At 38.9% G+C, this 27844-nt stretch overlaps 4 protein-coding genes across 7 annotated transcripts in view; 2 read left to right on the plus strand and 2 right to left on the minus strand.

The window, feature by feature from the left end:
• Positions 1 to 4232, plus strand: part of Glut1 (Glucose transporter 1) — a 48629-nt gene extending 44397 nt beyond the window's left edge. Inside the window, 1 exon segment of the mRNA XM_070214422.1 lies at positions 1275 to 4232. Within this exon segment, the coding sequence (XP_070070523.1) occupies positions 1275 to 3706 (2432 nt within the window). The 3' untranslated portion in view covers positions 3707 to 4232.
• Positions 4233 to 6941: 2709 nt separating this feature from the next.
• Positions 6942 to 9434, plus strand: aln (divergent protein kinase domain 1C). Its single transcript, XM_017138688.3, has 5 exons — positions 6942 to 7169; positions 7231 to 7383; positions 7454 to 7591; positions 8455 to 8663; positions 8721 to 9434. The coding sequence occupies exons 1-5, from the start codon at positions 7020 to 7022 to the stop codon at positions 9292 to 9294; spliced, it is 1224 nt and encodes a 407-aa protein (XP_016994177.2). The 5' UTR covers positions 6942 to 7019; the 3' UTR covers positions 9295 to 9434.
• A 329-nt stretch (positions 9435 to 9763) lies between these two features.
• Positions 9764 to 10342, minus strand: LOC108055372 (uncharacterized). Its single transcript, XM_070214382.1, has 2 exons — positions 9931 to 10342; positions 9764 to 9780 (listed from the first exon to the last, which is right to left on the minus strand). The coding sequence occupies exons 1-2, from the start codon at positions 10340 to 10342 to the stop codon at positions 9764 to 9766; spliced, it is 429 nt and encodes a 142-aa protein (XP_070070483.1).
• A 1761-nt stretch (positions 10343 to 12103) lies between these two features.
• The window catches only part of trio (trio Rho guanine nucleotide exchange factor), a 49958-nt gene continuing 34217 nt past the window's right edge, over positions 12104 to 27844 (minus strand). For 2 of the 4 annotated variants that reach the window (XM_017138670.3, XM_070215051.1), the window contains 9 exons: positions 21443 to 21536; positions 21112 to 21366; positions 14785 to 14850; positions 14621 to 14716; positions 14443 to 14558; positions 14253 to 14369; positions 13730 to 13919; positions 13262 to 13642; positions 12104 to 13200 (listed from right to left, as the gene is read on the minus strand). In XM_017138670.3, the coding sequence (XP_016994159.3) occupies positions 13000 to 13200; positions 13262 to 13642; positions 13730 to 13919; positions 14253 to 14369; positions 14443 to 14558; positions 14621 to 14716; positions 14785 to 14850; positions 21112 to 21366; positions 21443 to 21536 (1516 nt within the window). In that variant the 3' untranslated portion in view covers positions 12104 to 12999. Of the gene's footprint in view, positions 13201 to 13261; positions 13643 to 13729; positions 13920 to 14252; positions 14370 to 14442; positions 14559 to 14620; positions 14717 to 14784; positions 14851 to 15501; positions 15700 to 21111; positions 21367 to 21442; positions 21537 to 25706; positions 26271 to 27844 lie in introns of those variants that run through there. The other 2 variants (XM_070215052.1, XM_070215053.1) reach the window with 2 other exon arrangements.

Here is a 27844-nt window from a genome sequence, read left to right on the forward strand (position 1 = left end):
GAACGGGTGGCCAGTGCTACACGAACTATGGCACCAATCTGCAGACGCCGCAGGCGGCGAGAAAGTGCCACTACGACGAGGTCGACGATTACAGCTTCCGCCGGCACTCGGCGCACGGAAGGATGTCATGTAGGTTGACCCAGCAGCACTGATAGATCATATAAGCCACCACAAACTATAAAGCTAGTCAGCTAGTCAGCCACTGAGCCACCCACGCAGCCTCCACTCAGCCAATCACATAAGGCATTTACATGAAAATGCCCAAAATGCACCTCAGTATAACCTATCTACCATATAAAACTAGGCTAAGGCTCAAGCTGGCGCTAAAACGAACCATCGACTGTTCGGATCTGATGAACCGTAGCTTATATTGTTTTCCTTTCGTTCCTTTATAGTACGCAAGTGAAGAGGAAACTACTGAACTTGGGACCAACTTTGAAAAACAATCTAAAAGAAGCGAACCGATTGGCTAAGTAAAGAAAACTCGCACCACTCTCTGAATACAAAAAACACCCAAAGAAAACACTCAGTAACACTCAGATACACCCAAATCACCCACTCGCTCAAAGATCAGAAAGAAAAGTGCCAATAATGCGAGTGAAAACCAAAAACATAGGATATAAACCACAATTTAAACTCAAATCATTCAAACCTTGTGACTTTTCCATAAAAAATCATTTTTCATTTATAGATGCCAGCCTATTTAACCTCAATTATGCTTTTCTAAATCTAAATTAGATTAAAAAACTAACTAATTGCTTTTAATTTAATAAACAGACAGCTGTGGTAAAAATTACAGATGGCGCCCGAACAGGGACTCAAAGGAGTTTAAAGCTATTATTATTACTACCGCAACTGTTGGGCCCAGAAAAAAGGGTTAAATGAAAATCATTTGAGTAAATTAATTAATCAATCAATCAGACCATCAATCAAGCAGCCCTTTCGACTCCATCAACTAATGTTTTTTGTTTCGGTTTTATAGACTGTGTACTGTGCATGATGTGTGTTTGCAAGCGATTGCAAGCGTTTTTATTGCCTGTTCTGTTTCTCCAATTGCATGCGTATTATTGGCATGGACTTTTTGCATGCACTGTTTTTAATTAGCAGCTAAAAACGCCCCGAAAGAAATCGACAATAAATTAAATACTAACGATGAATGATGAACGATGAAGCGGAGAAAAGAAACCAACAATTTGGCACGCCATATTAATTGCTTTTTTCGTATTCTCAACTTTTTGGTTTTATTTACGGTTTACGCTTTACGCATTGGGCAGCTGCATCCGAGCGATTTTTAGAAGGCGGCCGAAGTACACACCAGGGCCGGAGCGCTGCCTCTGCGCCCCATCACCCTCGTCAGCCTCCACCTGTCTGCCCGAGCAGCGGGCCTTGACTGAGGAGCGCCTCGCCTCCTGACTCTGCCAGTGTTCGTTCCACGAGTCGCGCTGAGGAGGTTCAGTCGCATCAGTTGCAGCATCAGCAGTTGCACCACCAGCAGCAACAACAACAACAGAACCGCTATGCCACACACGAATACGTACACTGTAGCTATGAGAAGGAAGTCGTATGTGATCAGGCCAATCCCTCGCTAATACAACAGACATCGGTAGCAGCACCACCAGTACAGCCACCGCCATTGCACCACTGCCAGCAGCAACAACAGCAACGCAAGCACAGCCATAGTCCGCACCACAGTCGCCACACGTCGCCGCACTCCCACTCGCATCATCACTCGCACCACTCGAGTCGCCACAGTCGCAGGAGTCGTCGCCAGGGAAGTGGCAGTCTGCCAGGAGCCCATCAGGGTGGATCTACAGGTAACCACTCTGGCTCAGTGGTGCGTCCCTGCAATAGTCGTCGTCATCGCTCTGTCACCGATATACCCACATCGCAGAATGTGTGCCATGATCCTTCTTGCACCGATCGGGAGGTTCAGGAGATCCTCGTGAGACCTCGTACCTGCTGCAACACCACCAATACGAACAGCTCCTCGCGCACCGAACTGGCCCAGTGTTTCGCCGAAGATCTGTATGGTTCTTCACGAAGACCCAGTAGTTGTTGCACCAGCTCGGATTACTGCTACCAAACGGATTCCACCAGTCTCTATGGCTCTAGGTCTTCGTTGAGTAGGAATAACTCTATAAAATCAGCCTCCGTTTTAGTGCGCAAACATCATAGGAGTCAGAGAAGCTTGCTACCCGAACATCGCCATCCCAGTTACACTTCTATATCGCTGAGAGGCCTGAATGCCAGTCGCCCAAATAGCCAGCTGGGCTCCCTAACCTCAATTTTCGATCGGGCCAAGAACATGGCGCCCGAACAGGGATCCACACTGGAGCGACAGAGTTCAAAGGGCGCCTTGGGCAGCACAGAGCTGCCGGAATACGCCTGCTCGCCATCACCCATCCGCTGGAGCTTCCTGGCAGATGGAAGATCACCCTCGGAAATGGAAGGAGCTGTGGGAGGAGGTCCTGAGAGAGAGGAGGAGGATAAGCTGGATGCCTGGCAGGTGCCCGAACCGGAACCGGAAAAGAAGCCCTGCCGGAAGATCACCAGCAGCAGCTCCGTTTATGATGAGGGTCCCAGCACCTCGGCGGCGGCAGCCCGAAGGCGTCGAGGAAGCAAGGGAAGTCGTGGCAGTAAGGGAAGCACAGGTAGCTATCACTGCGAATTCGAGGATGAGGTTACCACCACCACGGTGATGTTCCATCAGGATGCCGGCGAGGCGTACAACAACTGCTGCAGCAACAACTACAACTACATACAGTGCAACAGCTACTTGGATCAGGACCTGCAGATCACCAGCGAGGACATCCATCAGTATCTCTCGAAGGGCGAGGCCACCGATGCGTGTGACATACTGAACAACTCGAAGAATTATCCCTTTCAGCCCTCGAATGCTTTGGAGTTTCAGTACAAGAACAATTTCCAGCAGGGTCAGAATGGGAATCCCAATAACAATAACACGAATACCACAAATACAGCCTCCAGTGATGCGGCCGAGTGTTTCCAGAGTTATAGAGCCAGTTCGAAGGAAACCAACCTCAATCAGAGTTCCAGCGAACAACTCTCGCCCACGAACATCAACTTGTCAACCAGTTCGAACAATATAAACATAGTGTTTAGCAGCAGTTTGGAGCGGAATGCCAATGAGGTGAAGTTTATAAACAATAGAAGTGGCGATACAGGTGGTTCGGAGGTGGGTCACCATGCGGGCTACTTGCCCTACACCTATCCCAGCTATGATTATACGAACATGTCGGGCAACTCGCACTTTGAGAAGCCCCTGGGCATAGATGAGCTGCCCAAGGAGTTTGGCGGCCTGGAGGCAGCTCCCTCTACTACCAGTGAGCACTCCTCCTCGCTGCCCTCGCCGCAGCCACTGACGCACCACCAGCAGCTGCACCACTTTGAGTCCGAGCACAATCTGCTTTCTCCCAGCTCGCCGGGTGGCTCAATAAATCCCGCCGGGGATGACTTTGTGCAGATGCATCACTACTCAACGCAATCGCAATCGCAATCGCACTCGCAATCACAGCACCACAGCCACGCCTATAGCCACACCCATGCGCACCACCAGCACCACCACCACCAGCACCACCCCCCCCAAGCTTACGACCTGGCCGACGAGCAGTTCCGGCTGGGCTCGGCCTTGAAAAGGGTGCGCAAGCGAGCACGCAAATACACCGACTTCCTGCGCAAGAAGTGAGCTGGGACTCACTGTACCTCCCTTAGATTCACCCTACTTCGGGCGCAAGTATCTGGTGGTCTCGAAGCGACGATCGCAGAGCCTGGACGAAGACTAAGCGACGACGAAGACTGGAGGAGCAATTACCGAGGAAAGCCGCAGATCGAAAAGCATATTTACATTTAATTACAATTTTTACACTGCCAAAAAAATTAAGAGAATTAAAGTTAATTTTGTGCTAAGCCAAAACTCTGTTTAAAGCGAGGATCAGAAAAAGAACACACTTGCACCGAAGGAAGGGTGGTTTTGAAAGGGTTGGAAAAATGCAGGTCCTCAAATGAGTACTGAAAAGAATCCAAAATAAACTTATTTTGAAAAATAATATTTTCTAGGATTTTTTCAAGCCTCCTTTTTTAACCCGCACTTATTTTAACCCCTAGTTAAGCCACCCTCCCTAAGGCACAAATCACACACACGAATCACATCAGCTGCAAACACAAGAGGAAGACGAAACAACGACTATTTTAAATAAAAAAGAATTACTTAAGCTAACAGTGCGTATACATAATAAATACAAGCGATAGGTGAGACCCAAGAGACGAAAGAGAGAGAGAGAGCATTTGTATATTCAACTTAAACATTAAGCGAAGGTTTTGAATTTGCATATTTAAATGGACTAAACACTAAAACCCATATACATAGTTAAGAGCCAAGGCAAATGGAAATAATAATGCACACACCTACTCGAAAGCCTAGACGATAGACAACCAATCTAACATACCAGTTAAAGCTAGCTATAAGGATGCTACGAGGATCGAGGTTCAGATCGGGAGCAGCGCCACAAGATTTAGAGTTTCAGCAACCGCAACTGCAAAACGCAACTGCAACTAAATAATAATATTAACCATTAATTAACAAACGAAAAAGACAGCAAGACGACAACAACAGCAACTGTAGTTTGGCACACTAAGGGCAACAAGTTTAATGTTTAAAGTTAAAAAAGAAAAACAGAAAATTAAGATTACACAGAAAAGTGAGAGTTTTGTTAGCATTTATTTGATATGCGCATTTTTTCAGGGACTGCTTGCGATTTTTGTACTGAAGCAATAAGCCGTTTTGCTCAAGGATTAAATACGTTTCCGTTTTTATTCAATCCAATCCAAAAAAACCAAAAACCCTTCAATCACTTGATTTCCCCCCCAAAGATTCGTTTCGAGTGTATTATCCCCCAACAACTGTCTTCCAATTATACTTTCTAGTCGTATCTCTCTGTAGCCTCAGTTGCTTTCGAAAAAATACTCAAATAACTCAAAACTAAATGTAAACTAAGCACTCCAAAACTTAATTTAATGGCCGTTGAATCAGACGTACCTTGAGAAAATTGTAAATAACTGCTGTTGATTAATTAATAACCTAATTTACGACGAGTAACTAACTGAACGAACTTCATTTGTAGTCATTAGCCGAGGCGAATCATTATGAACTAGTGAACCGAAAATAATAAATATAAATGCACTGCCAAAAACAAAGGTTTTAAATAAATGAACAACAAGAACAAGATCCAATTGGAGACTCAAAAATGAAAAACGTAATCAAGTTCGCAAAACCAAATCGAAAATGAAAACTGCTGTAAATATAAGAATGAATACATATAGAGAAATCATAGACATTTTTTAAAGGCACATTAATTAACGAGGAGCATGCAATTTGCAGATTTTTTACATTATTTTAATGAACTAAGCAAAACAATAATGAGTTAAACGGAATTACGAAACGAGAATAAAAGAAAACAATTTAAAAATGCCACGCGGCCGTGCGATTTTGTAACAAAATCAAAAGACAGAATGTTAACATTGCGTAAAGTTAAATCAAGTATAAACATAAAAACGGGCACCACACGAACTGGTCTTAAGTTGTGTATTCGAACTGTAAATAACAGATCAGAAGCCGTAACAATTAGCCGTAAAAAACAACCCAAAAAAGAAGCTACAGAAATCTTTGGAGTTTTCAAATCACTTCTTCAGGTGCCTAAAAGTGTGCAACAAAAAAATCTTATTTTTCATTTCATACTTTTAGGCACCTTTATAAGAGATCTATAAACTTCTGTGAGTTTACTGGCACCCCCATTATCCAGTAATAGGAAAACGACTATGAGAAATAACTAAAACCGAGGCAAATCCTTTTAAAGTTCACGTAGCAAAGACACAAACTTACCAGTTAAAACCAAAGACCCCTAGATCGATGAGATCCTTCGGGCCACGATAATCACAAGCCACAAACAAAAACCAAAGCCAGCTGCAAGAATTAGTGAGATGCCGTTTGAAATATATAGCTGAATTAACACAATTAACAATGGCATTATACCCTAGCGACTTTTTTTTACCTGTTTGTACTTTAGTTGGTGGTTCGGATATGTTCTAGCATTTGTCATAGCCACATATAGTTGTGTACATAACTAGTTAAAATTGTGCATACAGAACGGTTATCTTAAGTATATAAATACACGCAAAGGTGAATATTAGACAGACCCCCGAATAAAGAGAACCCCAAAAACACTCAGACAAACCGAAACAGACTTGACAGACCAGACAAGCGCATATTCCGACACACTGAGAAAAACCGGAGGTGGGCATAATGAGGAGTAATAATTATATTATTAATATACAACAATAAAAACTTGAACCTAGGTATATGATTCTGAATTTAAACAATTTTTAGTAAGGCAGAAAAAGAAACAGAAACCAAAAGCAAAAGAAAAAAAGGAAACTCTAAACACTTGAATGAAATTAAAAGACAACTTATTAAAAATACAAATAAAAATTGATGAATTAAGTAAAGTAAATTGCTCAATTTAGCAGAGAGTATAAATAAAGAATTATACGTTAAGTAATAATTTCAAAATACAAAGCATGTCTTATTTTTTGGGCGGGGAGGGGAATGGTAAAAGAGGAAAAAGGAGGTTTTTTGAAAGTATGCAACAATATTTTTTAAGGCTTTCATTCTGTTGCAGACATTTCTTCGTTCTTTATTTATAGCATACTTTTAGACACCCTTTCTAAAGGAATTTCATGCTATAGTTATTAAAGGAAAAAGTCATTTATTTTAAAAATCAAAAAGGTGACTTTTTCAAAGCATTAAAATATTTTTAAAATCACAGAAAAAGGATAAAGCGATAGCACTGCTTGCAATACTCATCGATAGACAAAATTGTAGTGCGCATGTCAAGGATGTGTCAAATTAAGCTGACAATCCTGAGCTTTAAGTGTATATACCCGTACCTTCGATGGGGTGTGTAAACGAATTGGCTTAAAAATGGAATTCTTAGGCGTTTAAAATGTTGACCGCCCTGCGACGGAAAATTCGGTTTGGAATGCAGCGCACGGTTTTAATTGCGGTCCTGCTGGCGGTGGGCATTTTCAGCTACGCCTTCCTCAATCTCAAGTTCTGCTTCAAGTTGATGTCCCATCGGAGTCTCAACTTAATGGTAAACAGATTGCAACGATTTTCTCAGCTGCAAAACTAATTTTTAATTACAACTCGCATAGTGCCAGAAATTTGAAAAGCATGAGTACAGCGGCTCTCTGTGCGAAGAACTTTGTGGTTCCCAATCTTCCTTCGACAACTTCCAGTGTCCCCTGAACGATATGAAAACTATACTCTTTACGGCCGAGAAGAACGGTGATATGTATGCAGTGAAGGTAGGTCGGGTTTTCCGGCTTTTCCGGCTTTGGTTGTCATGACTACGATTCCACTATTCATTTTCATTAGCTGGCCCGGCACAACGATGATGAACTGAGCTGGACGAACAGCAAGGGGGAGTCCATCTATCCCAAGATCGAGGAGTTCCATGAGATCGTTAAGCTGCACATCATACTGGCCTATAATGTCACGTTGGATGATAATATGGTAAGGCTAAGGTCGAAGAAGTTTTAATCCTAATTTTCTAAGTCCTAAATCCTAATTTTCCTAAGCTCCATAACCAATTATTATTAACTTCAAACATTTAACTTCAACTCTTAATCTAGGTGGGGTTGAAGGAAAAGGAGTTGTAAGTTTGAAAATGGAGTTGTGATTTGGTAAAAGGAGTCGTAGTTTTGGAAAAGGAGCTGTAGATATGTTGGAGTTGTAGATTTAAAAATGGAGTTGTAAAATTGGAAAAGGAGTTCTAAATGGAGTTGTAAAATTGGAAGTGGAGTTGTAAATTTGGAAATGGAGTTGTAGAATTGGAAGTGGAGTTGTAAATGGAGTTGTAGAATTGGAAATGGAGTTGTAGAATTGGAAATGGAGTTGTAAAATTGGAAGTGGAGTTTTAAATTTCATTTAAAACACCATTTACAACTCCATTTACAAATATACAACTTTACTTCCAATTCCACAACTGCATTTACAAATTAACAACTCCACTTCCAATTCAATAACTCCACTTCCAATTCTACAACTCCATTTGCAAATTTTCAACTCCAATTCCAAATCTACAACTCCGTTTTTTAAATTAACAACTCCATTTCCAATTCTACAACTCAATTTACAAATCTACAGCTTCACTTCCAATTCTACAGCTCCATTTACAACTCCATTTACAAATTACCAACTCCACTTTCAATTCTACAACTCCATTTAAAAATTACCAACTCCACTTCCAATTCTACAACTCCATTTACAACTGCCTTTCCAAATTTCCAACATCCAAAATTACAACTGCATTATAGCCTAGGGGATGGAGTTGAACGTTTGAATCCTAAATCTTATTTTTAAATTTTCATATACAGATCCGGGCTTTGGTAAACCAGGAAATCGCCGATGACAATTCGCAGCAGATGGTCAGTTTTTGGCGGCTGTTCAAGGACAACAACTACATGATGGGCAAGCTCTTTGACGAGGAGTCCATATTCCCGGCAGTTCTCGGTTCCTGTGGACCGTACTACGCCACCGAGGGGCTGCAGATCGTGCAGTCCAATCCCAGCATTATGCAGTATCTGTGGGTGATATTCTTTTCCCCGATTTAAAACCTTTTGACCCTTTGATCCCTTTTCAGAGCCTCCAATCGCTTGCAGCGCCTGAAGCATGCCCTCAACATTATGGAGTACATATTCCGCCTGGATGAAATGAAGCCGGAACCCCTGAAAATGTGCAAGATGCAGGTGAATCGCTTCGGCACAGCGTCCGAAAGAAGGCTGAAGTACCAGAGCGCCGAGCACGTCTACGTGGAGAGCCAACTGGACAAGCGATTGTCGCGGGGCGTCAAGTGTCATGCCCACCAGGACTGCCACTTCCACTCCTGCCGGGGATTGTGCGACGAGGAGAAGGAGCTGTGCACGCACATCCAGCAGAACAACAACTTCCAGATATTCTGCGAGCACATCCTCCTGGGCGGCGGCACCTTCCAGCCCGGCCTGCTCAGCGGCGTTCGGCTCTCGAAGGCGCTCCAGAAGCTGGTCAAGATGTGCGTCCAGCCGCCCAAGGAGCACCAGGTGCCGGGACGCCAGTGGGCGCCCAACATGCAGCTCGCCCTGCGGCTCTACAACGAGCTGAAGCAGCTGCACCAGGCTGCAGCTGCATCCGCAGGATCCGAGACTCCCGACGAGGGGCAGGCACGTCGGGGAGTCTGAAGAAAGAGGTGTCCTGAAAGCCCAGGAATCTGAAAAGTCCCGGAACCGACAGAAGGTAGATCAATTGGCGCACAGCTGGCTCAAAACTGATAGCATTTTTATAACTAGTCTTAATTTATTGAACCCAAATAAAACAGAAAATGCTTTTTATTGACTACAAAACACTAAATGAGTATTCTCTTTATATATTTGACAAATGAATGTTAAGGTTTATTGGTTTATATATACAGGTTAATTTTACCAATCAATTTTTTTGTGTGTAAGCTATATAACTTGAATTGATAACTTAGTAAGTGAAAGCGCACTGTTTTTTTGGCCAATTATAAAACCATTTTATTTAATTCAATAAAAATTTATAATTTGAAAATATTTTTTAAGTGACAAGAAAACAGAAGTTTTTAAGAAATTTGTTCGTGGAAAAATTGGTTTCATAGAATTACAATAATATTCTACTATATCGTTGCTCAGCCTATATTTCGTTGTCGGCTTGACAAATAAAACGATAGTGATTATCACAATCTATATCGTACATTAAAACGTCTTGTACTACAACGCACATCCTATTGTTAAACGGGCGAATGCTCCCCCATTTTAAAGTTACGGCTGGTTTTCCAGAGGCCACTGATATAAACTTACCCTTGGTGGCAAGATCGTTGATGCCAAGCCAGTACCCAAATTCATCTTTTAATTTTAATTGAATGGAATACAATTCCTTTAGATTTTTAATGCCTGCCAAGTAACCACCCATCCGATGACAAGCGGCTGCGGCATCAGTCCAATTAAGACTTTGATTATCCTCAATGTAGAAATACCTTGTGCCAATTTGCTCAAACTTCGGCGGAATGGTTTTCTCAAAATTTTCCACATCAGTTTCCTGAGGAATTGCTTCGGGACCTTCTTTTTTGGTAAGAATGGCGTGTAGAGTGTTTTGCATGTTGTTAAAAGATTCAAGAAGGGCAGCTTGCTGGTCCTTCAGAGCATCCAGCTTGGTGTGGACCAATTCCTCCAAGTCCTCCAATTTAGAATTGATTTCAGGAAGAAGGTCCATGCTGACTGGCTGCGACTTTGAACAGTATTGGTTATCTTGTGAGCTCGCCAAAGATCCGAGCGACCCCAGAATAATGACGGACAACAAAGAAAATGAGGCCAGCCTCAGCATTTTTGATGATTTCATCTCGAAGAACTTATAAAGCGTGTTTCAGATGATCGGCGTATTCGGTTTTGAGCTGCCAAAAAATAAAATAATAATGAAATATAATAAAGTTAACCAAAAACAACACGTACCCGGCGTAAAGGAGGAGCAGCTGAGATCGATATGCAACCAAACTGGAGATGGACTTTAACATATAGCTGGTTGTGGAGTCGTGCTGGTTCAAATTGGAACCAGTAAAAGCCCGCTTAATTCAAATTTCCAAAACGATATATTGACAATTTTTAGTTATGTAATTTTACGCACAAAAATAAAATTTATAATCACAAAAAAAAAAACAAAAATTAATTATTAAACAAAAATTATACTTTTACGATCCTCTAAATTCAAAAACGTTTCTCTTGAATATGTTAAGTTTATTCAGCTACTTTTGCTTTATTATTATTCACTTTGAAAATTTTAAATTCAGATTACATGCTTTGTTGGTTACATACAATTTGCATATTGTTTTTCTGGATATATTCATATTATTATATTCGCAGCCTGCGCTCGGGCCAAGCTGTTGATCTCGACTGGCATTTTCCGAGCGTTTTCCAAAGGGAAAACCCGGCTGGTTACTGGCTTACTTGGCTAAAACACAGATTAACACGTTTACTTTATGCTGTTCGCATTGCAGTTGCAAGTAATATATATATTTGTATTTATATTTAGTCCGAGTAATTGGATAAACTAAAACACACACTTTAATTACCACAATTATCTAGAATTTCGACCTGGGGGCGTTTGGGTCTTAAGTACAACAATTAGTTAATCGGTAAGTGCCATTAATTAATTAATCGAAAAGAATTCAGTATGTTACATGTTGCGATCGATCGATTGGTTGTGAGTTGAGTAGAGCTCTACGAGTTAAGTGCAAAAATGTAGAAAATGTTGTGGCCATTTGAGTTCCTCTCACTGTGCGTTTGCCTGCCGATCCATGGATCCTGAGATCCTCAGATCCTTTAACATTTAATTACGAATTATGCCGGAGGTTCGTTTCACAATTTTTGTAAAAAAATACATTTCATGTTCGCTTCCTACATTTAGCTATGCTAAATCATTATTGTTATTCTTCGCATTGATATATGTTCAAATTGCATTCATAATCATGTTCCAGACTGTACCGTGCGTGAGTGTGGTAGAGCTTGAAAGAATATCTCACTATTATCGAACCAATGATGTTAAAATATGGAAAATATCGATAGCTTTCAAGCTCTAGAGAGAGACAAAATCGATTCGAAAGTATATCGTATGAACAACCGCGCTTAGTAACTTCGTCTCATGTCCTATACAGTTAATCGTTTAATCAAATCCTGGTCCTGTTTGAGTACTTTGTTTGCGAGCGAGTGACTCTGACTTATCCTCGTATGCTACACTGTACACTATCCCTACTACTGCCTTTTGCTCCTGCTTACCAACTAACATAAACGCACAGACACCGATTAGAGAAATATGCTTCGAAAAATTGGCTTGGGTATACAGCTTGGTTTCGCTTATGTGGTATCTATAAGGTATTGGGTTTCCATTTCTGATGACTGCTTACTCTACAAAGTGTTTTGTCCTTTTTTGATCAAGAAAATAACTGAAAAGCGGCCAAGGGAGGCGAAAAACCAAAAAGAATTACATCTGAGCAGGCATTTGTTTTATTTCGGGGCATAATTTAAAATTAGAATAATTAAAAACTTAGGGTTTCTGGTTTTCTTTTGATTACGTTTAAAGCTTACATATTTTATTTTGTAAAACATAAAGTACAAATACGCTTTGCATTGCATTCATAGACTAAACTTAGTCTTAAATTAATTCACGATGCCGCACTCGAACGAGTGCCATTACACAAATCTCTGCTCTGGGTTGGCCAAAGCAAATCAAGTTACGTTTACGTTTAAACTATGATTAACATTTAGCAGGTAGAACTAAAACTATGTACCGAAAACTAAGGCTAGAATAGTTATACCCTTACTCTGCGTTTAATGCGAATAAAAATACGAAACGAAAATGTTAATTGCTTTTGATTCTGAGTAGTTTTCGACTGCCGACTGCCGTTCGATTGAGAGTTCAGATGTGGAAGAGTAAAACTAACTGCAAAGGAGTCTAATTAAGTTAAAAATGCACACAATGTCAAAGGTAATCTTGAGCATATAATACTTGGCGTTTCATACACACAAATCCGGAAAACGGAAACGAAAATAGAATAATACAAAAACAGAAGAGAAACAGAGGCTCAAACTAGAAACTAAAGGGCAGACGGAACGGAAACGCAGGTGATGACGAATAATAATAAATAAATTACAATTACAAGTTACATACAAATTAGGATTGAGTGTTGCGAGTGTGTTTCTGGGCTTTGGATCCGCTAAACAGACTCTCACAGAGGCGGAAAACCCTGTGCCCAAAACACATTACAATATCATTTTCTCATTGTTGTTTTAGCTTTTAAGCTTTCAAGCTTCTTAACTGTTCAACTTTTCCATTATTTCTGCTTTGTCATTTGGAATTTGTTTCCTCGGGCGGCGTGTTTACTTGTTTTTGGTCGACAGGGGATTGGAGAGCATGAAGATGAGGTCGTTCTGCTGCTGCAGGATCTTGTTGAGCATATCCACCCAGGCCGCGTAGTTCGACCCCGCCTCGCAGATGATGGTCATCTCGGGTATCTTGGGGTCAGTGGACCGGATTTGAAAACGGCAGTCGCCCAGTTCCTTCATTTGCATGTGATTGAGCTGGCGGGAAAAATCAGATATTAGTAAACACTCCATAAATAGTTTAAATAGTTTATATTACCTGTATGTGCGAACGGTACTTGAATATGGGACTGGAATACTGATTCCTGGTCTTCTCAATATCCGCAAAGATGATGATCTGCTGGAAGAGGAACACCTGCAGCTCCCGTTGCCGTTGGGCCGCATCCACCAGGCAGTTCATGGGTCCCTGCATCAGCAGGCTGCCCTGGGCGGTGATCTCCCCATCGAAATCCTGCAGGCTGCGCAGCACCACCATCATATCGTTCACCGTCTTGACCACCACCTTCATCTGCTGGTAGGCCTCCTGCAGCATGGGCACCTCCTTCTGCAGACCCGCCCCCTCGGTGGCCTTGATGATCTCCTTGATCAGCAGTTCGTACTTGGTGATTCGCTGCACCGGCTTGATGATTAGGTTGCTCAGCTGGGGATTAGGGAGAAAAGATAAGACATTAGTTTTGTTTTCTAGCATGCATCCACTGAGCAAAGCTAATTAGTAACGTTCACTTACATCCAGGCGATGTCCCAGCTTCTGGCGTATGCAATCGAAATACTGATAGTGGGCGCTGACTATGTACTCAGACAGCGGTTTATTACTGCAATAGGTGTAGTAGAGGGCGAACTTGGTGGCCGAGCGCTTGATAAGTGGACCTAAATCCGCTGGCGATTTTTGACAGTTGCGCAGGGCCCTCAAAAAGAAGCTGGAATTAAGAGAGATTTTTATTAAATCAGTTTTCAGGCTAAAGCATTTATTTCAGGGGTGCTTAAAGCTGCCTTATGACTAGACATCGGATTTTAGGTGAAATCAGATTTTTAAATATGATTTAAAGCCACATTTGATTGGCAAAAAAATGTTTACAAAAGCCTCAATTAAGTTTGTCCTAAAGCTAATTATAACTTAATAAAAAAAATTTTTAACTAATCAAATGTGGCTTTAAATCGTATTTAAAAAAAACGATTTTACCTAAAATCCACCGTCTACTTATGACAGTGCCTTTACAAACACTTTTAATTTATATACACTCTATACTCACTCCTTGTGCCACTCGTAAATGTCTTTGATATTGTTGAAGACCAACTTCATTTTGCCACCCTTTAAATCCTCGGGCATGGGTATATCACTGTTCGTGTTGTTGATCTCTGTCATGTAACTGAAAAGGGGGATATTAAAATTGAGTTAAACGGTTATAAATAAATGCTTTGTGAAATATTTTAACCACTTACCCATTGACCACGTCACTCAGATCCTGCACATAGGCCTCCTCCGTGGACATGAGCTCCGCGAAGACGCACTGTCGCTTCCTCAGCGCCGCCGCCTTGTCCGATAGAGCAGCGTGGCCCTGTTTGGCATACATATTTGTTAGTTTAGCCACAAAGACAAACTCCCTAATCATCCACTCACCTCTTCATTGTTGTCGTGGGCGCGTCCGTGGCCATTGGTGCTGGCGTTTTCCGCTCCTCCGCCGCCATCCACGCGACTGTTGGACTCGTGTTGCTCCTGCAGATTAGAAAATTGATTCAGATTTAAGTCCTGCTCTCCACCTTCAGCGACTGAAGACCACTTACCGTTGTCGTCTTGACAATTTCTTCTATTTCCGATAGTGGATTGCCATCCATTTTGCCGGTGCTGGCCTGCAAAAGTAGAGGAGGAAACTCAATGATGATGGTCAGGCCAGCAAATGCATAATGAAAAAGTTTGAGCAGCGATTATTGCATTATCCCCTTGTGCAGCAGGCGGCTAATTGAAAAAGTTTTTATTTCCACCCCCCATCCAAAGGCAAACACAAAATCCCTCTATTGAAATTGAATAAACTCTGAATAAACTATGTAGGTATATTGAATTGTTGATTCAACATTGCTCACACGGGAAGGGAAAACCTCCATCATTTTGTGGCAATTTTCAAAATAAACACACATTCTAGGCGATTGCATGTTCTGCTCGAATTGAATCACTCGCTTATTTTTGTTTTCCCACTTTCAGGGCCCCCAGAATTAATTTCACTTGCATAAATAACAAACTTAACTAAGCACAAACACACACACAAGCTAAATACGCATATTTATAACCCAAAATTTGCCTTTGGTTAAATTATGGTGAACTAAGTTTGCCCAAGTCAGTGAAAAGATAATATTGTGTAACTATTGTTTTTTCTACTGCTCAACTTTCCATTCTTTGTTCTGGTTTTTTCTGATTTCTTTTTTTTCGCGATAAGATTAAGACGGGTCAGCTGTTTGGAATTTGTCATCGAAAACGAATTACAACAGCGAATAATTGCAGCTTACAAATAAGCGGAAGAAACAGCTCATGGCACGTGTTGCTTAAAATTCCCAGCGCACAATATTAATATTTTTTTGATTTTTATGGAGAACTGTCTTTCGAATTGGTGGCCTTTATAAGGACTTTGCGACGGCGACGCATTTTGGCAATGCGAAGAGCGAGAATCTCGAAAGGCGACTGAACGCCGAGCGATGAACGGAGCGACTGACTGACTGGCCTAATAGTTTCGCCTGTTGCCCAGCATGTTTTACATATGTAGGCATAGCTACCACCCACCACCCAACCTAGCCACCCACTCAATCGCAAGCACACACACAGAGTGCTTCCCCCTTGCGACATCAAAAAGAAACTCTCAATCAACGCTCCGCCAAGAAATTCGTCGCACTCACTTGAGGAAAAGCGTTGAAATAATTGTATGGCATATCGTATATAGTATATCGAGTGAGCGAAAGCTAAACAGAGAGATATAGAGATATAGATAGGGAGGTGGGGTCTTCAAGGGGGTACTCTCTTTGTATTCCCCGTGTGAGTGTGTAGATTTGCTGTTGTTATGAATTCTTAAATACATAAATTAATTCGCATTTCGCGGCGAAATGTTCTAGAGGGTGCGAGTGATCGACAAGGAAATACCTCCGGCTATAAAGTCTTGAAAAATATTTAAAATCGTAAATTAGAGATTTTCGGGGAAGTAAGGAAAAATATTACGGAATGGTATATTAGCAATTAAATTGTGCATTTTAAGGCGAAGAGAGAAACAAAATGAGTTGCTGAATATTATAATATTATACAATTTTTAGAAAAAATTAAATCCCTTCCATGACTTTCAATGACCTTTCTACTAATTAAAAAAAAAGTGTATTAAGTGAAATATTAAATTAATCTCTATTTTGAATTCTTAGAGTTATGATTATTACAATAATTTTAATAAAATAATAAAAGTTTTAGATAAAAAAATATATATATATTTTAATACATTTATAAATCATTTAAAATTCTACAAAGCGCTTCATACTAATTCCACATAAATATGTCTGGAGATAAGTATTAAATTAAGCTCATATTTAATCTACATTAGAATTCGTAGAATTAATTTTATCAGTCAGAAGGCCATTATTCTTTACAAAAAACAAACTTGCCAAGTAAAAGCTGATTTCAGGGGATTCCTAGACCTACGCTCTCGCAACTTTTGTAAGGGAAGGCTGATATCAGCGGACATTGGGTTTTACATTAGAATTTCATCAGCAGTAAAAGCAACAACTAAGAGGAAATAAAAGCTAAAACCAAAGGAACAACCACCCACGCAATGACGTGCCCACATCTAAGTGGTGTGACATTTAATTAGCCTGTTTGAAAAAACAAAAAAGGGAGGCAGTCGACTTGCAACGGCTGATGTCACATATATCCACATATATATAATATATAGGTAGACCTATATATACAGCACTCGCAAAGGGCGCGAAATTCGACAAGGAGAACTATTAAAAATTAATGACAATGCAAATAGGCGAACTAAACAAAGGTGGCACAGGAGGAATAAGGCCAAGACCCGAATGCCAAGTAGGCCAAAAAGTTAACACAAGCGATATACGAAAACCTAACTGGGTTAAGAAGTTCGCACCCAGGCGATACCGAAAAAAAGTATAAAGAATTTGTAAACAGGAAGGAATACAATTAAATGTTGACGCATCAAGGCGAAACAATTTGCACAAGGCAACCGAAAATTTACATGGCTGCACAAGACAAAATAAAATAGTTAAATTAAGTAGTTGGTAAGTAATGACAATAATATTTAATAGGTAGGTGTTATCTCTTCTCTTAGATGAAAAACTTTCCTTAATCAACGGAGATTATATTTAGGAGAATCCAAAAAAATAATACAAAATATATCGTCAAATTGATACTACCAAAAATATGTTTTTATCATTCTCCCTATAATGTTACATAAAAATTTCCACGTGGATCATTCTCATTAAATCGCAACAAATATTATAAAATTTATACTAACAAAAATATTGTTTTCTTTTAATAATTTTCCTAGAAAAATCACAATATTAATCATTGTTATTGATACTATCAAAAATATTGTTTTCTTTTCCTAATTCTTTTTATAAAAATCACCATATTGATCATCATAACTCATTAAATATTTTTCTGTGTAGTGAATTCGGCTAATAAGCCATCATCATCATCAGCAAAATAGAAAACTCGCAGCAGAACAGAACTGAACAGACCAGACCACATTCAATTTATTGACGGACAAAGTGGCTATAGCGAAGGCGACGTTCTGGCGACGGACACTTTGGGATGGAAAAAGCTCGAAATGGATGCGGGACGGCCAAGTTGGGGAGCTCTCCAAACAGAAACAGCAACAGAAACGAAAAGAAACGAATCATTAATCAAATTGAAGGGGAGAGTAAAAAACAAACTTTAAAATCCCTGAAGTGCATGGTGCGATAAAATGACAGACACTAAAAATATGCAGCACTTGGGGAATTACCAAAAAAATGTCAAAAGGCAAAGTGTATAATAATAATTTATTTTCAGAATTTTTCAAATTTAAAATGTCTGACAGTCAGGTATTTTATGAGATTTTCCTAATTAATTATTTTCTAGAGGTGCTATTGATTTTTATAATTTTTTTAGAAGTATGTATAAATGTCTCGGTTGTTTTTAAAAAAAGAATAAATAAATAATATATCAGGCTATTGTTTAACTAAATTCCAACCAATGCACAGTGGTCGCTGCCATAGGCCAGAAATCAAAAAATTGATTTTGAGATATTCCAGCGAAAACCGGTTATACGATCAGCTAATTGTCCAAGCTTTATGACACAATAGTTTTTTTTTGGAATTTCTAACGGGACTTTCCAACACTGGAATGCAAAGTGGAAGAACGTGCTTACTTACTTGCAATTTGTCAACAGTGCAGTGCAACGGAGTGAATTTAAAAAATTATAATAAATTATAAAGCACGGTTTAACCCCATTTGTATATAATGGATATTGTTCATAGCGGTATATACTTTGTTTATACATTTACATGAATTAATAACTTGTGCTGTGTTTTATGTAAACAAGTGGTAAAATGTGCGTCTTATTTAGTTCGTAAATGTTGTGCGTTACAATGTTTTAGGTAAAGTTTTAAGTGCTTTTCCTTGGTTTTTCTCCAATGATGTTTATATCCTGTTTTTTATTAATATTTCAAGATTATAAAAATGTTTTGTCCAGCTGCAGAAAGGTGCCGCTGCACTTGTGGCATTAAAAAATGCAACCTAACCTCATTTATTTTAGAACCTTTTTCTAGGAGGAAGATCTTTTCTGTTATGTGTGTGCTGTTGTTGTAGCTTGTTTTTGCTGTTTCTTTTGTAGCTTTTTGGTTGGTTTTTGATTAGAAAGCTTTTTAAAGGAGCCGCTGAATCAAAAATTAAGGATTTTTAATAATTCGACTGCAAATATAGATTTATTTAACAGATTGCTTTTAAGTTCTGATCCTTTTATTAATGGACAAAAAAACTTAGTTATAACCAAAAGTCAACTCTTTTAGAGTCAACTATTTCGCTATTCGATCAAAAAATTTTAAAATGATATTAAATTTTATTATTGTTCGTTTTGTTTTTTATAATTTTTTTGGTGCTGGTGGAGTTCAGTAATCACTCCCACATTTTTATATTACACTTATAATTTTGTAAATATCGTGAACAAACCAACTTGTTATTATTACAAAAATTAAATTTTTGATTGCCCTCTCATATAAATGAGAAAATCGTTCCTATGGAAGATATAGGATATAGTGGTACGATCTGGCCAATTTTTGTAACATACATTTATAATATTTATCTAGATTTTTGGTAAAAGTTTCATGGCGATAGCACATCTAGAAGTATTTATGGCCGCGGCTCCATACAAGCCCGACCACTGTGCAATGGTCGGGAACTCAAATTATGCATTATTATACTGCAATGTTTGCATTCTTTATTATAAGTAGAAGTATAAAAAGGAAAATTCAACTGAAAATGGCTTCTGACATATTTTCCCTTTCTTGTATGACCACAAGCCCGCACTTAATTAAAATGCAAAAAAAAGAAAAATATGAAAAAGAAGGGAGAAGGAAAACCTTTTAATGAGCTATTTTGCTTTGGTTTTGACATTAATAAGGAAAAATGGTATAAAATAAAAGTAAGCCAGGTAATATATCCTATTTTCCTTTAATAAATATCACCAGAATGAAAACTATCTTTCGTTTTATTTAATTTACCCCTTGTGTTTGAATAACTCTAGTTTATTGAAGCAGTAAACTTCTTCACTTGGTTTAGTGCATCGAATTCTGCATAATTTAAGGCCACATTCGCAACCATGAATCAGCCAGGCAACCAGACTCATTGACTATATCCTTTCCCTGTAATTTGCTCTCAAAAGTACCAAGCCAAGTGGAAGTCCCGCCCCCACGCACATTTCACAAAGTCTGTGGGCTAATTTGACTGTCGAAATTTATGCGTCGTATCTGCGAGTTCGAGTATCTTTGGCAGCTTTGTATCCGTAGTATCTGTACCTGTATCTGTGTGGTGGCCTATTCACTCTCCTTCGCCGAGTGTAAACAAAATAAAGTGGCGCATTTATGGCAAAGGTGGCTGCCCCAGCGAAATCGAAATGAAAATCCGGCAAATGGAGGAGAGGCTGGAGGATTCCCATTCCCCGGAGAATATGTGTATGTGCGCCTCCTAGTCTCTCTAATTGAGCAAAAACCGTGCTCGGATTGCCGATGACGTCGATGCGGCGGAGAAACGGAGAAACGGAGAAACGAACGGGCCAAAGTCACAATAAACCGCTTTGATTTGTGTGGGAAACACATATTAGAGGAGCTGCGTGCTAAGCAAACAAACTTGGAGCCAGCGAATGCGAATGGCTGGCTGATTGGACGAGAGCACTGGGAATCTCATTCACATTCACGTTAGGGTGGGTCAATGTTTGGGATCTATGAATTAGTTGGAAATTTAAATTATCATGTACTCGATACATTTAAAATTTCTTATAATTCAACGATTAATTAATTAATTGAACCTACAATTTTCAATTTGAACATTAAAATCTTTGACCACAAGGCATAATCATTTCAACAGTGGAAATTTGTTGGATTCTTGAGGATTCCTTATAATTATTCCTATAATGATTTTATAATATTACGCCGTGTGAATAATTTACTATCATTTTCAGATTAATACTGATTATTTTGTTTAAAGTACTTACTTATATTACATTTTAAATATTTTCTTCTCATTAATCATTAATCATTAATCTCACTAATCATTAATAAATACAAAAAAAATTACTTGTAATAAAGAAAGTAATGCCTGTTAATTACAAAAAATATTAAATATATTTTTGTATTTTCTTCTTTTTTTAGCTTTTTTGTAAAATTTTCACAAGTGACAAGTTGAGCTAACGAAAATCCCTGATATAAATCGAATAACTATTTGAGACCACACGGGGGTTTACATACAGCTTAGCAACAAATTTCTCAAGCACTGCGAATGATATTTCACTTTTACGCTTGCGAAACGCGACTCCTGTGGGAAATCTGGAGAGATCCCTGGATCCCAATCCCCACCTGGACACTCACCATATTGCCGGAGTTCTCCTTGGCGTCCTTGGTAAATGCGGGCGGTCCGTTGGCCATGAGGTGCGGCTCCTGGATGGGCTTCATGGGCGGCGGCAGCTCCAAGCCGACCTCCTCGTCCGGCTCGTAATCCCCGCCAGCGGAAGCTGGATGCTGAGTGGTGCTGGTGGAGGTGGAGCTGGGGAATTGCGAGGATGGCACCACGGTGGCGGGACTGCTCTGCTGCTCGGCCAAATCCTCGGCGTGCTTCTGCGGTGTCTAAATATACGTGGAAAAGCATGGAAAAGCGTCAAATGATATAAATAAACGCTCGTTAAATCAAGAAAACACTCACTCTCAGGTTTTTCTCCGAGGGCTTCTTCACCAGCGGTTTGCTATTTGGCGGTTTGTCCGCTCCCTTGCGATTTATCAGCGGCAGCCAGTTGCGCCTGCAAAGTGGAAAACAAGAAAATTCAATAGTTAATTGACAGTTCTAAATAAACTTTATAAGAAAAACCTAAGTTTGCCTACAAGAATCTGCGAATTGTTGTTTTGGTTTGCACAAATTCCTCCATCTCTCATTTCTGGCCGCATAAAAAATGAAAATAAATAAAACAAAGAGATGCTTTTGATGGCTGTCCAGCTGCGCGGCTAACATCAGACTGTCGCCAAGCATCGCATCGACTGCTAACTTGGCCAAAACGACATAGCCCGCTGTTCGCCTGTCGCCGCCGCCGCCCGCACAGTGGGCACAATTCATTTTCCCATTACCATTTCCCTTTTTATGATTCCGATTCCACAAATTTAAAGCCAAATTTCCGTTTAATATCTTTCGCTTTTTTATGCTTCAAGTTTTTACCGCATTTTTATATTTCTTTCAACGCTCCTTTGATTAATTTGCAGCCGGGGCAAAGTTTATGGCTCAAGTTTCGACTTTTCAGTAAGCCAGTAAGACCATTAATCAGCCACAGTGAAGACTGGCAAAGGAGGAAAGGGGTTTTGTCAACAGCCTGTGGTCAGTGGAAATGCAGTAGAGAAAACCGCAAAAACCGCAAACTAAGCTCTATTTAAATATGCCATTTATAAAATATTAATTAAGCTTAATTAACGAGCAAACTACAGTCGCCTTAAACGCTTCGAAAATCGATATCAATTAAACAAACACAAAAAGAGTGGGGAAAAGTGGTAGAGGAGTGATATAGGGGAACTCAGGAACCCAGCGACATGTAACATAATTCGAAGTAAAAATAAATATTGACACAGACGACAAAGAAAACAGGGACGACGCGCTTTTCGACTGGTCAAATTCCAGGAATGGTATTTAATTTATTATGAGCCCGGGTTCTGCACATTCAAAATTCATTTGGCTGATGTAATGTTTTAGGCAAATAGCCAAAGTGTCTCATTCTGTTTTCCATGAGGAAAAGTACTCGATGTTTGTTTGTTTGGGTGTGAGTGTATTAATGGGGTCGCCGCAAAGTATGCAACACAGCTAGCCGGCAAATTTGCAGTTTCCGTCTCCTGCTGCGGGAAAACAAATTGTGCCCGAAAAAAAATATTAAGGAAAACTGCAAAATAATACAGCAAAAAAAAACCAGAAAGAAAACAAATATTTCTAATAGGACGCTTGACAAAAAAACATTTACATTCGTTGCAATCAATCCTAAAGGGTCTTAAAATTAAGTTTAGCTCACCAAAAAATTGTACAATATATAAAAAATGTATAATATTTTAAAAATCAAATATTTAACAATTAAAAAACTTCAAAAATAAAATATAAAAAAAAAAATTATTTAACAAAAAAAGTCTTGATTAACCTCTGTTTTTAACTTTGCAAAGCATAGGAACTTTGCGGTAAGAGGGTGACAACTAACCACAATAAAAACATTGATTAATAATAATGCGTAAAGAATTTATAAATAATAAAACTTGTTTTGAAATTAGAAGATGTTTACTAATTACTTGACTGTGTCAATTCGAATAGTGAATAATATAAGTGAATAATATTGGGACAAGGCGAGAAAAATATTTACAAAAATATTAATAGTCTTCCTAAAATTAAATAGAAATTTAAAAATACTTTCATAATGTTTATGGTGACAAAATACTATAACAAATATATTATCCTTGAAATGCATTTCACTTTCCATTATCTGTTTGTTATTTGTGCATTTTCTTAAAGCGACCTCTGAGCATATAGACATATTCTTTCCCTGAATTGTGAAATACTTTTGCAGTGGCCTTTGAGTGTGGGTGAAAAACAAATACCACTTAGTTCATTGGACTTGGCAGCACGCGCTGCTGGGCAGGATCCTTTAGCCCACCCCCTCCTACCCCCCCGATAGCCTTATAGTTTCCCGATTCTTTGCATATATCCTGGACAAACACACGCGCATATTGACACAGTGCTTGAGACAAAGACCACTGAGCGAAGTGACAGCTGGGAAGTTCGAGGGGAATACATAATATATATATATGTAGCTGGGTGACTTGGACAATAATCTATATTCATGTTTGGACTATGAGGAATATAAGGCGATGGTGGAGAAGAGAAGGAGGAGGAACTACCATCACTTAATGCTCACTCGAGTGAGCCAGCAGCAAACAAAGTGCCCAATTAGAGAGCAAATATTGAAAGTGTTGTTGCTCTGTAATATTTCCACAGAGAAAAGAAAAAAATGAAAAGAAAAAGGGGAAAAGTAGTTCCCAGGAGAACCTTGCCATTGTTTTTTTCCCCACTAAGCACGATAAGATTGCCCGAAATGGAAAAGAGAGCTATTTAAAGTAAAGTTTCGCATAAAGGCGTAATTATAAGATATCGCTGGCGAGTAATGCCGCATAGAGCGCGGTTACGAGATATCAAAACAAATCAAAAATCAATTGGTAACCCTTTTTACGTCCCACGAGGCGTATGATTAATACGCATGGTCTGTTATCGTTTAAGTATTTTTTTTCCTTTTGCTCAGACACTTATCTCTGTCGTATTCACAGCTTATGACGAAGTCCAATGCTGAGTAAGTAGGGACCATGATATTATAAAATGTTTCGAATTAATAGAACTTTCTTTGAGAACTGAAAGTTCAGTTCACTTCAAAGATATTATAAAATATTTCGCATTAATAGAACTTTCTTTAAAAAGATCTTTCAGTTTAGTTCCACATTAATAGAACTTTATTTAAAAAGATATTATAAAATGTTCCGCATTAATAGAACTTTCTTTAAAAATATATTATAAAATGTTCCGCATTAATAGAACTATAAGTTAGAAATAAACTTCAATCCAATCTTTTTTTTTTTGCACACACAACAGGTTTTGATCGCCGTTGTATTGGATGATAATTGTGCAATTATCGTAAATGTTGGTGGGAAAAACGAAACCGGTTGCTTTGGCTGTAGAATATTTATGGGTATTCCCTATTTGTTTCGGTGATTAACATGTTAGGCGGTCGAAAACAGAGCAAACTGCTTGTTCTTCGAAAGAAAACAAAATAAACTAGCTGGATAAATATTCCAAAAGCGTTTTGGGCTGTCGGGGAAATCTCATATACACTCATTTATCTCTCGCCGAAAACTAAATGAAGCTCAATTGCTGCTGGACAAACAGCAAAACAAACAACGTGTCTATCTTACGGATGGGCTAACGAACGTGCCGGATTCGTAACTGCAGCTGCATAATGAGCAATGGCCAGTCGGATTAAGCAGACTCCTATTACACGTCGGTGTCGATAAATCAAACCAATTTCTGAATTTTCCTCCAAGGGAGCTTAGTCATGACAGAGCAAGCAGAACAAACAGAACTCGAGGAAATGAAAGCAAAATTGGGGAAAGAAGAAACATAAATCTTTAGATACTCTAACAAAATAAACAACATAATAAAAATAAAAATTTAAAATGGTCAATAATTGTCGGAAATAATTTTAATGCCTTGTTTACCTCTAAAAGTTATTATTATTATTTTTTTAACGATTTAAAAGTCACTTTAAACGCATAAACATTGAGTTAAATGGGCCATTTGCCAACTTATTTTTTCCACTAGCAGTTGAGCTTGGCAACTTTAAGATATAAAATCGTTATAACCTCTACTATACTCTACTCTATAACAAAAACAAAAACGGAATTAAGGCTGATTTAAGTTGGGCAATTGAGAAGCTGATGAGCTGGACAGCTCAGAAAAACATGAGCCACATGATATCCAAGGAGCTTGTTATTGCAATTGAGACGAGGGCGACTAATTGAACGTGAGGCTAACTTAAAGGCAGACTCATGAATTCGGCTGGCAAATGGTTCTTTGTTTTTATTAGGATTTTCTGATTATTAAGGAGGAACACCAGAGCTTAAAATTTCCATTTTAGAACTAACCCTGGGTTTTCTATTATTTTAACTTCTATGGAATAACGAATTTAAAGTAATATATTTTTTATACTCAATTCTTATTAATATTCTCAATATAACAATACTCTCATCATAATAATAGCATTCTCCTTCTAAAAATAACATTCTCATTAAAATAATAATATTCTCATTCTAATATTCTCAACAACAAAACTTTCCCATTATAATTTATGGTTTAAATTCTATGTTTATTATTTATGGTTTAAATTCTATGTTATAATCTTTACCGATTTCTAAGTTCCTTCAGAAAAGAAGAGCGTCGCTCGGAGGTCTTAAGCTTGGTCTGGGCAACACTATTATCACAGCAAACACAGGTGAATCCCGTCGGTTTTCCGCCCAGCGATTGCTGGTGATGCAAAACCGGACTGGGGGATTCGTTTCCGGTATTCGTAACCCTCAGTGATATGGATTTCAATAGCTTGTGCATCGATTTGGGTCGCGAATGACCGGGAGCCGAACTACGTTTCAGTTCTAGCGTATTGTATTTGGTTTGCGAATTAGGATTCGACTTCGAAGTCACATTGTTATTATCGCAAAAACCGGCGACGGCGGCTGTGGTTCCTGGTTGTTCAGCCGCTATGGTGGCACTTTCATAATGGAAACCGTTTTCGGCCATCTTATCTAACTGCCTCCAGTGGCCGTAGTCACTGTTGTTGTTATTCATGCCGAGATAAGCGATCCTAACCACGGAGGAGGTGAGCACTTCAAACACTGTGGCGTTAATTGTTTAACCCGCTGCGAAAAACCGGGCACCGCGCAAATCGAGAGACCTTTCCAGCACTGCGTCTAATCATAAACTGAGCCGAAACTTTCCAGGCGAGCGACCAAGAAAAGGTTCTCCCTATGGGGCTTTCGATTTCTGGAGAAAAAGGCAACGCAACTCGCACACCCACGAAAACAAACTCAAACTCGGGCGGGGGGAACAAATGGTGAGAAGTAATGTGAGAATATACACTTTAAAAATTAAATGGAGTTTGTGTCAACTGAAGAATTTTTCTACATCTATTAAAACTTTCATAAACATAGTTTAAATGAAATTTGTTATTATTTGTGTTTATAGTTCTAACCAATTCTTTGTTTTATGTTACTTAAATAGCTAAAATACATAAATACAATTTATTAACAAGGCTTTAACCTTAGTGGTTTGGTTTTTGGTTTCAACCCCTATTTTTTTAGCGACACATTTATATATCATGTAAATTTATATTACTTTAACTACTTTTTTTGTAAGTGGATAAAACTCGCCTTCAAAGAGCGAAAAACAAAAGGCAAAACAATAACAATGAGCAACAACTGGGAGCAGCTGAGCGTTTTCTTTTGATTATTGTTGTTTTCGAGCTTTTTTTTCGCGCTCACAGCTGAAATTCTCACAAGTGCTGTTCATATTGTTGTTGCCTCGCACTGTTCAGTGTAAATGGGTTTATATCTTTATGACTTGCGCCTGAGCTCTACGACACGCGATTAATAACACCAACGGGAAAATAATAGTATACCCCCAACTCGATAGGCAAGTATGCAATCAAACTGATTATTGTTAGTAACCCTAATTCCTAGTAAATGTATCGAGTAACTTAAGATATATATGAGCTAATTTATATTTCACGAAAATAATTCTAAACTATTTGAAATATAAAGAATTAATATTTATGCTATTTTATTTTTAAATCCTAAGTCAGGATAAGATTTAAACACAATTTAAGATTTTTTACATAATAGCTTCAACAAAGTTTTACTCATCGTCATATTGAAGATAATATGGGAAATCCCTGTAAAGTATATTTCGACCATTATCAATCCTCTTGCGCACGAGTTCCCATTCTGGTATCATTGACTTCCATGAGTCATTAGATCAGAACAATTTAATCCAAACAATGCTGGTGGATTTCGAACTTTGGACAATTTGGAGATATATTCGAAGGAAACTGAGACGATTTCCTAAATTTTGTATGATATCGCTCCCTCGAATTTTTTACCAAGCCGTATTGCGATGACGTATGTCGAAAGGATAAAATCGAAGTAATCTTGGGTCACATTGAAGAACGAGCTACAATACAATACTAAAATACTTCGACTGGCACAGCTGCCTTATAAAGAGACAGTTAGTTATCTGGTTGTCCAAATGACGAATACCGACTGCGGTTGATTAATATTATGAAAACGATTTATGAATTTGTTTTGTGTCCCCAAACCAATCGGTCAGACAATACAGATAACACCTAGTGAGCTGTGTTAAAGCTAGTCAGGTGACTAGATTTATTTTAAGGAGATAAAACCATTTAAAACAAATGAAACCATCATAAACTTTTTAAATGGTAATTGAAGTCTTCATCTAAAACTATTGGTTGAAGCTTACAAATTTTTTTTT

Source organism: Drosophila takahashii, chromosome 3L (assembly GCF_030179915.1).
Source record: "Drosophila takahashii strain IR98-3 E-12201 chromosome 3L, DtakHiC1v2, whole genome shotgun sequence".
Taxonomy (NCBI): domain Eukaryota; kingdom Metazoa; phylum Arthropoda; class Insecta; order Diptera; family Drosophilidae; genus Drosophila; species Drosophila takahashii.

Bases quoted from the DNA above. Each gene is read 5' to 3' on its own strand.
- aln (XM_017138688.3), top strand. From the start codon at position 7,020: ATGTTGACCGCCCTGCGACGGAAAATTCGGTTTGGAATGCAGCGCACG. The intron at 7,592-8,454 runs GTAAGGCTAAGG...TTTCATATACAG, and splicing joins TCACGTTGGATGATAATATG to ATCCGGGCTTTGGTAAACCA. The intron at 8,664-8,720 runs GTGGGTGATATT...ATCCCTTTTCAG, and splicing joins CCCAGCATTATGCAGTATCT to AGCCTCCAATCGCTTGCAGC.
- LOC108055372 (XM_070214382.1), bottom strand. From the start codon at position 10,342: ATGGACCTTCTTCCTGAAATCAATTCTAAATTGGAGGACTTGGAGGAA.